The 11,848-nt window shown below is 45.2% G+C and overlaps 1 protein-coding gene across 2 annotated transcripts in view; it reads left to right on the top strand.

Moving 5' to 3' along the window:
- Positions 1–2,071, top strand: part of saraf (store-operated calcium entry-associated regulatory factor) — a 53,708-nt gene extending 51,637 nt beyond the window's left edge. For both annotated transcript variants that reach the window (XM_070899281.1, XM_070899363.1), the window contains one exon: positions 1,269–2,071. Coding sequence is in view for 1 of the 2 variants with exons in the window: in XM_070899363.1 (XP_070755464.1) it covers positions 1,269–1,294 (26 nt within the window). In the remaining variant the exon portion in view is untranslated. The remainder of the gene's footprint in view (positions 1–1,268) is intronic.
- The last annotated feature ends 9,777 nt before the right edge of the window (positions 2,072–11,848 follow it).

Here is an 11,848-nt window from a genome sequence, read left to right as displayed (position 1 = left end):
CACCTTGGCCACTTGCCAGATGGGGAAGCCACAAAATGCAGTGGAGGCTGCCCATTCTGGGGAGATGGGTGGGTGCAGGAGGAAGAAGAGAAATGCCGCAATGTGACCCCATCAACCCACTTTATAAATGAGCTGAGAAAATATTACAAACCTTCACAATCTTGAGGGGTCCAGGCCAAGTCCCTGATGTAGGAGTCACACTCCCTTTCACGAGGCATACTAGACCCTGCTGTTCTGCTAGCCCATGAAACCCCCCTGCCTGGAAGTTCCCTTTCCTCTTGGGCCACAAATGCTCTGATGCAAGTAACCTTGTTTAGGGTGCAAGGAGCCCCAGGTATTCATAGGAATATATGGGAAAAGAAAAGACCATTTTGGTCAATCTGGACGGTCCCAGAGTTCCAAACAGAATATACAGTTCAATCCAGATAGTGTCTTTCATGATCTCAGGATGTCCCACTGAACTACTTTTGAAGTGTAGTTACTGTTGTGATATAGGGAAACGAGGCAGCCAATTTGTACACAGCAAGGTCCCACAAACAGTGATGTGATAATGATCAGATAATCTTTTTTTAGTGATGGTGTTTGAGGGATAAATATTGGCCAAGACACCAGGGTGGGCCCCCTGCTTTTCTTCAAATAATGCCATAGAATCTTTTATGTCCATTCAAGAGGGCAGATGGGGCCTTGGTTTAATGTTCGCAGCTACCCATCGGAGCACTGAAGTGTCAGGCTAGATTAAGTGTTCAAGTTTCTGGAGTGGGACTTGAACCCACAGCTTCTGATTCAGAGGCAAGAGTGCTACCATGACTGATACCATACATCCTCTAGGAACTGCGTGACATGTACCCACCCCCATACATAGTGCTGGGCATTGTCCAACATTTTGGTTATAAATGACTCCTGTACAGTTAGATATGTCATAAATTCATGAAAAGGACTGAAACTTGAAATACCAAAGAAAATGATAAAAGGGAACTTCCTGGATACAGTCAAGAAGCAACACAAATTACCCAGCCTAGTCTTTAATACCAGTTTGGGATATTGCATGTTACAGGTTATTTTACTCAGCAGGAATAAATTCAAATTGATAAATGAAGCTTGTAACTTTTCTGCAGCAATGAGCAGGCTGTGTGTTGTGCTTTAACTTTTATCCTATTATCCAAATTCACAAAAAAACAGATATAGAACATAGGTGCAAAAATAGTTGTGTTTAATCATTCCCTGAAAATTAAAGAGATCAAATTGTTTTCTCACTTTTGTTTTGACAGGCTTTGGTGGGACAAAAAGAAGATGAGGAAATTAAAAGTGCAAGAACTGTGAAGATTTGGTTATACAATTGTTCAAATGTTGCTGCCCAGTCTGACTACAACGTGAGGCTGTGGCATTTTGTGTAAACAAGATAGGTTCTTGCACAGTTGAATAATTTTAGAATTTTCATTCTGTTGACTTTTTATATAAACTTTCAACTACTGTATTCAGAACCTGTAATAACAATGAGGGTGTACTACAAAATGAAAAATATTCATGTATGTATGAGCATTTGAGCCAAGCAGTGGAGTTCTGTTAATTAACTTGTCCTCATTTCCTCCATCTACTGCTGGAGTCAGCCTGATTGTTAGATAGGATGCGAGGGAAGAATCATGGAATATAGGAATTGCTAAATGCAGAAAGACCAAGGTCCACCTAGTGCTCCTACTATCCTGGCAGTCACATGATACAATAATTATAGTTGTTAACTAATTAATCATTGTACTCTATCTTTATCAATTAGTTTACAACAGACCCAGAAATGACCCGAGGAAACCACAGTAGTAGAGCGCTTTGGGAACCATAGGTCCAAAGTCACCCGTTTTGTTTGCCTTTGACAGGTTGACATTGATGTCTCTTTGTGACCCACTCCCATTCCCCCAAATAAAGGTTCTGCACAGTAGGTCATCTTTCTTTTGCTCTGATGAGCACTGCACAGAAGCATAAAATTAATAGTGACAGAGACAGCAATGTGGCTCAATTCGTAACTAAAATATTCAGCCATTTCCACAGAATAAAATTCTGACCTTGTTTTTCCTGTGAAGACACCGCTTGCAATCATTTTGTGCTTTTCTTTCCCTGTAATGTCTTGTGTACATTTTAAAAGATGTTGAAAAGTTAGACTAGTTGATTGCATTATTGCTACTCATCACGTGCCAAGAGGGAATGAATGGATAACCATGCATTGTAGCCCACAAATTTCCACCGGGATCTTGTGCCGAAATTTCCTGCATTTATTTGCCTACACTGGAATGTAAAAAAATGGTGTAAAATAAGCACAGATGCAGTGCGACCAATAGTGAGTGGGTTGCTGTCTTCAGCCATGGCACCTCACTCTCAGTGCCTCTAGCCTCAGCTGCTCCTTTTCACCTTCCATCATTATGCAGACCATGGGGAAATACATTCCAGCTGCTTAGTCCTTGTCCCATCCCTCATTGCCCTTGAGAGGTGGTGATGAGCCGTCTTCTTGAATCGCTGTAATGTGATTTTTTTAATTTCAAAATATACTTTATTCATATAAAAAATTTGCACAATACATTAGAAGACAGTTCAGTACATTTGGATGCTGGCGGCAGTTCCGTTCAATTCATTTGCTTGCTTTACATTTCGAGGTACATTTCAGTACAATCCAGGATACATTGTAATACATTCATCAAATTAATTTACTAGTGGCACTATACGGTACACGGAATGGGTGAGGGTAGAGTTACATTTCTTTGCAACATACATTACTAAACAGAACTTGCATTATACATGGCACTACATAGGTTTTTTCAGATCACGGTGCTTTATGTTTACAAAAAGTTTACAAGTACAGCCCGAGGGGAGTTTTATACTGATTCCAGCCCCTGGGTTTATCGTGGCGGAAGGGCTTTAAACTGTGGTTCTTCCCCACCATGCCTTTGCCGGGACTGCACCAATTTTTAGTGCGTCCCTCAGCACGTACACCTGGATCTTGGATTGCGCCAGTCTGCAACACGCAGACGTGGACTTCTCCTTGCTCTGGAAGACCAGCAAGTTTCGGCAAGACCAAAGTGCGTCTTTCACTGAGTTGATGGCCCTCCAGCAGCAGATGATGTCTGTCTCGGTGTGTGTCGCTGTAATCTGTGTGGTGAAGGTACTCCCGCAGTGCTGTTGGGGAGGGAGTTCCAAGATTTTGATACAGCGATGATGAAGGAACGGTGATATACTTCCAAGTCACAATGGTGTGACTTGGAGGGGAACTTGAAGATGGCGGTGCTCCGATACGCCTGCTGTCCTAGGCGGTAGAGGTCGCAGGTTTAGAAGGTGCTGCCGAAGAAACCTTGGCACGTTGCTGCAGTGCATCTTGTCGCGGGTACACTCTGCAGCCACGGTGTGCCAGTAGTGGAGGGAGTGAATGTTTAAGGTGGTGGATGGGGTACCAATCAAGCTGGATGGTGTCGAGCTTCTTGAGTGTTGTTGGAGCTGCACTCAGCCAGGCAAGTGGAGACTTGTGCCTTGTAGACGGTGGAAAGGCTTTGGGGCGTCAGGAGGTGAAACACTCGCCGCAGAATACCCAGCCTCTGACCTGTTCTTGTTGCCACAGTATTTATGTGGTTGGTCCAATTAAGTTTCTGGTCAATGGTGACCCCCCAGGATATTGATCGTGGGGGATTCGGCAATGGTAATGCCATTGAATGTCAAGGGGCAGTGGTAGACTCGCTTGTTGGAGATGGTCATTGCCTAGCACTTGTTTGGCGAAAATGTTAATTGCCACTTATCAGCCCAAGCCTGAATGTCATCCAGGTTTTGATGCAGGCGGGCATGGACTGCTTCAATATCTAAGGAGTTGCGAATGGCACTGAACACTGCAGTCATCAGTGAACATCCCACTTCTGACCTTATGGTGAAGGGAAGGTTATTGATGAAGGAGCTGAAGTTGGTTGGGCCAAGGATGCTGCCCTGAGGAACTGCTGCAGCAATATCCTGGGGATGTGATGATTGACCTCCAACCACCATGACCATCTTCCTTTGTGCTAGGTATGACACCAGCCAGTGGAGAGTTTTCTCCCTGACTCCCATTGACTTCAGTTTTACTAGGGCTCCTTGATGCCACACGCGGTAAAATGTTGCCTTGATGTCAAGGGCAGTCACTCTCACCTCACCTTGGGAATTCAGCTCTTTTGTCCATGTTTGGACCAAGGCTGTAATGAGGTCTGGAGCTGAGTGGTCCTGGCTGAATGCGAACTGGGGATTGGTGAGCAAGTGCCACTTGATAGCATTGTCGTCGACACCTTCCATCACTTTGCTGATGATTGAGAGTAGACTGATGTGGTGGTAATTGGCCGGATTGGATTTGTCCTGCTTTTTGCGGACAGGACATACCTGGGCAGTTTTCCACATTGTCAGATAGATGCCAGTATTGTAGCTGTACTGGAACAGCTTGGCTAGAGGCACAAGAAGTTCTGGAGCACAAGTCTTCAGCACTGCAGCCAGGATGTTGTCGGGACCCATAGCCTTTGCACTATCCAGTGCGCTCAGCCGTTTCTTGATATCACGTAGAATTAATCGAATTGTCTGAATACCGGCTTCTGTGATGGTGGGGGCTAATATAGATCATCCACTCGGCGCTTCTCGGTGAACATGGTTGGAAATGCTTCAGCCTTGCCTTTTACATTCGCGTCTTGGGCTCTGCCATCATTAAGGATGGGAATATTCATGGAGCCTCCTCCTCTCGTTAGTTAATTGTCCACCACTATTCACAAGTGGATGTGGCAGGACTGCAGAGCTTTGACCCGATTCGTTGATTGAGGGATCGCTTAGCTCTGTCTATCGTATGCTGCTTCCACTGTTTAGCATGCATGTAGTCCAGTGTTGCAGCTTCTCCAGGTTGGCACCTCATTTTTAAGTGCCTGGTGCTGCTCCTGGCATGCTCTTCTGAACTCATTGATTCAGGTTTGGTCCTCTGGCTTGTTGGGAATGGTAGTGTGAGGGATATGCAGGCCATGAGGTTACAGATGGATGCCCAGTTTTGAGCTGCTCGATCTGTTCTGAATCTTTCCCATTTAGCACGGTGTAGTGTCACACAACACGACGTGAAGTGTCAGTGTGAAGACAGGACACAATCTCCACAAGGACTGTGTGATGATCACTGCTACCAATACGGTCATGGACAGATGCATCAACGGCAGGCAGATTGGTGAGGACAAGGTCAAGCAGGTTTTCCCCCTCGTGTTGGTTCTCTCACCACCTGCCGCAGGCCCAATCTGGCAGCTAGGTCCTTCAGGACTCGGTCAGTAGTGGTGCTACCGAGCCACTTTTGGTGATGGACATTGAAGTCCCCCACCCAGAGTACATGCTGTGCCCTTGCTACCTTCAGTACTTTTTCCAAATATTTTTCAACCTGGAGGAGTACTGATCATCAGCTGAAGGAGGGTAGTAGGTGGTAATTAGCAGGAGGTTTCTTTGCCCATGTTTGACCTGATGCCATGAGACTTCATGGGGTCCGAAGCCAATGTTGAGGACTCCCAGGGCCACTCCCTTCCGACTGTATACCACTGTGCTGCTACCCCTGGTGGGTGTGTCCTGCCGGTGGGACGGGACACACCCAGGGATGGTGATGGAGTCTGGGACATTGGTGGAAAGTTATGATTCTGAATATGACTGTCAGGCTGTTGCTTGACTAGTCTGTGGGACAGCTGTCCCAATTTTGGCACAAGTCCCCAGATAGTGGTGAGAAGGACTTTACAGGATCGACTGGGCTCGGTGTGCCTAGGTCGATGTCGGGTGGTCCGTCTGGTTTTATTCTTACTGTTTTTTGTAACCCTTTGTAACAACTGAGTGGCTTGCTAGGCCATTTCAAAGAGCAGTTAAGACTCAACCACATTGCCATGGGTCTGGAGTCACATATAAGACAGATCAGGTAAGAATGGCAGATTTTCTTCCGTAAAGGACATTAGTAAACCAGATGGGTTTTTACCATAATTTCCTGGTCATGTATAACTTGGAAACAATGACATTCCCATGACATCGCTGCTTTTTGTCCTTCTCGGTGGTAGAGGTTGTGTGGGATGAGGATGCTGTCAAAATAACCTTGGTGCATTGTTGCAGTGCATCCTGTAGATTCTACATACTGCAGCCACAGTTCACCATCATCGAGGGTTGGATATTGAGCCTGATGACAGATGCCAATCAAGAAAACTGTTTCCTCAATAGTGTTGAGCTTTTTGTACGTTACTTTCGACTGAACCCTCTCTAGATAAGTGAGGATTATTCCATCACGCTTCTGACTTGAGCCATGTAAATGGTGGAGAGGTTTTGAGGTGCGATGAATTGAGCTACTTGTCGCAAAATACAAGCCTCTGCCTTGATCTTGTAGCCATAGTGTTCATCTGGCTGGTCACTTTAGGCTTTCAGTGACCCCCAATATGTTGATGGTAGGGGACTTGGTGATGGTGGTGCCATTGACGGTCAAGGAGAGATAGGTGGGTTTCCTCTTGTGCAAGATAATTATTACCTGGCACATGTATGGTGTGAATGTTACCTGCTACATATCAGCCCAAACCTGGATGTTATTCAGGTCCTAACATAGGCTGGTGGAGATTACCTCATTATTAAGACTTGTGAATGGAGCTGAATTTTTAGCGAACAGTCCAATCCTGACTTTATGACTAGGAAAGGTTATTGGTGAAGCAGCAAAATATGTTTGGGCCAAGGACATGTTCCTGAGGATTTCCTGCAGTCATTTGCTAGGGCTGCAATGACTGGCCTCCAAACAATCTAAGCCATCGTCCCTTGCTAGATGACATTCTAGCTACTGCAAGGCTTTCCCTTTGACGCCCAGTCATTTGTAGAAGGAAAACATTTTGAAGAAGGGCAATAGTTTGCTAGTCAAAGGATGGCTGCCTGTAGAATGATTGTATAAGAATGATAGTTTGTAGTAAGATAGTTGATAAACATGGTAGATTGTTTTTTGAAGGATGGTAGCATGTTTGTGAAAGCATGTTTGTAGAGGAGGGGTACTGGGAAAAGGATGGCAGTTTGTAGAAGATTGGTCATTTGTAATGCATAGAATTACTTACAAATGACAACATAAACAGGCTGTTCAGCCCAACCAGTCTGTATTTATTCTCCGCCCTGTTTCCATATCTCTTTGTTCCTCTTTCCTTCAACCTATCTCACCCATTCTTAAATGTTGACTTGGTATTTACCTAAAATCTTATCTCCAGTAGTGCATTTCACAGCCTTATAACACTCTGTGTAAAAAGGTTTCTCTTGCTTTCTATCCTAAATCTCTTGCATGTAATTTTATATCTATGTTCCCTTGTTTAGACCCCTCAATCACTGGACTCCGTCTCTTTCTAGCTACTCTGTCCTATTCTTTCATAATTTTAAACATCTCAGTCAAATCACCCATAATCTCCTCTGTTCTACCAAGACCCCCAATTTTTCAAATCTTTAACATATTTGTATTTCCTTATACCAGTGAATCTGTGATGTACCCTCTTTGCTTCAACATCCTTCTTATAGTGTGGAGTCTAAGGGGGTGAAATTGGGGAGCATCCTGTTTGAGGCGTTAACTTTTTAAAGTTTGAAAAATTAGCGCCGGGCGCTAATGATTTCAAACTTTTAAAAAAATTCGGCATTTGCATTTCAAGAATGAAGTGGAGTGTTAAACCAAGCACTCCACTTCTTTCCTGAAGCGTAATTGGCAGCAGGCGGCGCAGTGAGTGGAACAGCATTGTATCCCTTAAAGGGAAGGGCCATCGCTGCAGACACTGCAAATAAAAATCAAGCAGAGTGCTGGGCTGATCAATTGCCCCAGGAACCTGTGAAAAACCTGTGAGAGAGAAGGTAATTTTTTTTTTTTTACTTACCTCAGCCAACTCGCCTTTAAGCATCGTCCCCGAAGAGGCCGGACATCCGATGCTCACCTCCTGCAGCTGCTGGTGTTTCCGCCCAGTAATGCAGCAGGTGGGCAGAACACATTTTCGATCTCCGTACTGTCGCTGCACAACTCATGCCGAATTTAGCGGGAGTCGCTGATCTTGCCGCGTCCAGTTGCAAACCCATTTGAGCCTCATTAGTGCTCTCTGGAGGTGCAAAGGAGCCCAATTTCATAAGAACATAATTAGGAACAGGAGTAGACCATTCAGCCTCCAGAGCCTGCTCTGCCATTCAATGAGACTATAGCTGATCTTCTACCTCAACTCCACTTTCCTGCACAGTCCCCATATCCATTGATTCCCTTAATATTCACAAATCTATCGATCTTTGTCTTGAATATACTCAAAGACTGAGTCTCCACAGCCCTCTGGGGTAGAGAATTCCAAAGATTCATCACCCTCTGAGTGAAGATGTTTCTCCTCATCTCCATCCTAAATGATCAACCCCTTATTCTGCAACTGTGCTCCCTGGTTCTAGATTCCCCAGCCAGAGGAAACATCCTGCATCTACCCTGTAAGAGTATTGTATGTTTCAATGAGATCACCTCACATTCTTCTAAACTCTACAAAATATAAGCCTAGTCTGCTCAATCTCTCCTTTTGGGCAATCCCCCTATCCCAGGAATCAGTCTGGTGCACCTTTGTTGCACTCCCTCTATGGCAAGTATATCCTTCCTTAGGTAAGGAGACCAAAACTGTACACAATACTCCAGGTGCAGTCTCACCTTATATATTTGCAATAAGATGTCTACTCTTATACTCAAATCCTCTTGTAATAAAGGCCAACATACCATTCACTTTCTTAATTACTTGCTGTACACCTGCATGTTAACTTTCAGAGATTTGTGTACAAGGACACCCAGGTCCCTGTGAACACCAACATTTCCCAATCTTTCACCTTTTTAAAAAAATACTCTCCTTTTCTATTTTTCCTACTAAAGTGGATAACTTCACATTTTTCCACATTATATTCTATTTGCTATGTTCTTGCCCATTCACTTACCCTCGCTATAGCCCTTTGAAACATAGAAACATAGAAAATAGGTGCAGGAGTAGGCCATTCTGCCCTTTGAGTCTGCACCACCATTCAATAAGATCATGGCTGATCATTCACCTCAGTACTCCTTTCCTGTTTTCTCTCCATACCCCTTGATCCCTTTGCCATAAGGGCCATATCTAACTCCCTCTTGAATATATCCAATGAGCAGGCATCAACAACTCCCTGCGGTAGAGAATTCCACAGGTTAACAACTCTCTGGGTGAAGAAGTTTCTCCTCATCTCAGTCCTAAATGGCTTACCCCTTATCCTTAGACTGTGTCCCTGGTTCTGGACATCCCCAACATCTGGAACATTCTTCCTGCGTCTAACCTGTCGAGTTCGTTGGTGAGGCTGCAGTCCGGGGTCGGAGGCCTATAAAAAGGCCGCGAGTTCAGCAGTCGGGAGTTCGTTGGTGAGGCTGGGGTCCGGGGTCGGAGGCCTATAAAAAGGCCGCCAATTCAGCAGTCGGGAGTTCGTTGGTGAGGCCTACCGGACCGGTGCAGCTGCAGGGAGAAGGCAAAAAAGAAGTAGAAAGAAATTGAAAAGTGATGTCACAGTCATGGGGGTAAGTGATTGGTAAGTAGTTTTTCGTTTTCTTTTCTATATCAGTAAGTAACATTTAGCATTGTTGTTGCCAATTTAAGTTAATCTAAGGGTTAAGTCATGGCAAGACAGCTCGGACACGTGGTATGCTCCTCCTGTACTATGTGGGAAGTCAGGGACGCTTCCGCTGTCCTTGATGACTACGTGTGCGGGAAGTGTATCCGCCTCCAGCACCTGATGGACTGCAATGTGGCCCTGGAGCTGAGGGTGGATTCACTCTGGAGAATGCACGATGCTGAGAATGACGTGAATAGCACGTTTAGCGAGTTGGTCTCACCGCAGGTAAAGGGTACACAGCCAGATAGTAAATCGGTGACCAACAGGAAGAGCAGTGCAAGGAAGGTAGTGCAGGGGTCCCCTGCGGTCATCCCCCTGCAAAACAGATACACCGCTTTGGGTACTGTTGAAGGGGATGACTCATCAGGGGAGGGCAGCAGCAGCCAAGTTCATGGCACCGTGGGTGGCTCTGCTGCACAGGAGGGTAGGAAAAAGAATGGGACAGCTATAGTGATAGGGGATTCGATTGTAAGGGGAATAGATAGGCATTTCTGCGGCCGCAAGCGAGACTCCAGGATGGTGTGTTGCCTCCCTGGTGCAAGGGTCAAGGATGTCTCGGAGCGGGTGCATGACATTCTGAAAAGCGAGGGTGAACAACCAGTTGTCATGGTGCACATAGGTACCAAAGATAGAGGTAAAAAACGGGATGAGGTCCTACGGGACGAATGTAGGGAGCTAGTAAATTAAAAAGTAGGACCTCAAAAGTAGTAATCTCAGGATTGCTACCAGTGCCATGTGCGAGTCAGAGTAGGAATCGCAGGATAGCCCAGATGAAGGCTTGAGGAGTGGTGCAAAAGGGCGGGATTCAAATTCCTGGGACATTGGAACCGGTTCTGGGGGAGGTGGGACCAGTACAAACCGGACGGTCTACACCCGGGCAGGACCGGAACCAATGTCCTAGGGGGAGTGTTTGCTCTTGCTGTTGCGAAGGAGTTAAACTAACATGGCAGGGGGATGGGAACCTATGCAGGGAGACACAGGGAAATAAAATGGAGGCAGAAGCAAAAGATAGAAAGGAGAATAGTAAAAGTGGAGGGCAGAGAAACCCAAGGCAAAAAACTAAAAGGACCACATTACAGCAAAATTCTAAAAGACAAGCCTGAAGGCTCTGTGCCTCAATGCGAGGAGTATTCGGAATAAGGTGGACGAATTAACTGCACAGACAGCAGTTAACGAATGTGATATAATTGGCATCACGGAGACATTGCTCCAGGGTGACCAAGGCTGGGAACTCAACATCCAGGGGTATTCAACATTTAGGAAGGATAGCCAGAGAGGAAAAGGAGGCGGGATGGCATTGCTGGTTAAAGAGGAAATTAATGCAATAGTAAAGAGGGACATTAGCCTGGATGATGTGGAATCTGTATGGGTGGAGCTGCGGAATACCAAAGGGCAGAAAATGCTAGTGGGAGTTGTGTGCAGACCATCAAACAGTAGTAGTGAGGTTGGGGACAGCATCAAACAAGAAATAAGGGATGTGTCCAATAAAGGTACAGCAGTTATCATGGGTGACTTTAATCTACATATTGATTGGGCTAACCAAACTGGTAGCAATGCGGTGGAGGAGGATTTCCTGGAGTGTATTAGGGATGGTTTTCTGGACCAATACGTCGAGGAACCAACTAGAGAGCTGGCCATCCTAGACTGGGTGATGTGTAATGAGAAGGGACTAATTAGCAATCTTGTTGTGCGAGGGCCCTTGGGGAAGAGTGACCATAATATGGTAGAATTCTTTATTAAGATGGAGAGTGACACAGTTAATTCGGAAACTGGGGTCCTTAACTTAAGGAAAGGTAACTTCGACGGTATGAGGCGTGAATTGGCTAGAATAGACCAGCAAAGGATACTTAAAGGGTTGAAGGTGGATAAGCAATGGCAAACATTGAAAGATCACATGGATGAACTTCAGCAATTGTACATCCCTGTCTGGAGTAAAAATTAAACAGGGAAGGTGGCTCAAACGTGGCTAACAAGGGAAATTAAGGCTAGTGTTAAATCCAAGGAAGAGGCATATAAATTGGCTAAAAAAAGTAACAAACCTGAGGACTGGGAGAAATTTGGAATTCAACAGAGGAGGACTAAGGGTTTAATTTAGAGGGGGAAAATAGAGTACGAGAGGAAGCTTGCAGGGAGCATAAAAACTGACTGCAAAAGCTTCTATAAATATATGAAGAGAAAAAGATTAGTGAAGACAAATGTAGGTCCCTTGCAGTCG

The sequence above is a fragment of the Pristiophorus japonicus genome, chromosome 1, assembly GCF_044704955.1.
Source record: "Pristiophorus japonicus isolate sPriJap1 chromosome 1, sPriJap1.hap1, whole genome shotgun sequence".
Lineage (NCBI taxonomy): Eukaryota > Metazoa > Chordata > Chondrichthyes > Pristiophoridae > Pristiophorus > Pristiophorus japonicus.
This window is presented reverse-complemented; position numbering and strand designations above follow the sequence as displayed.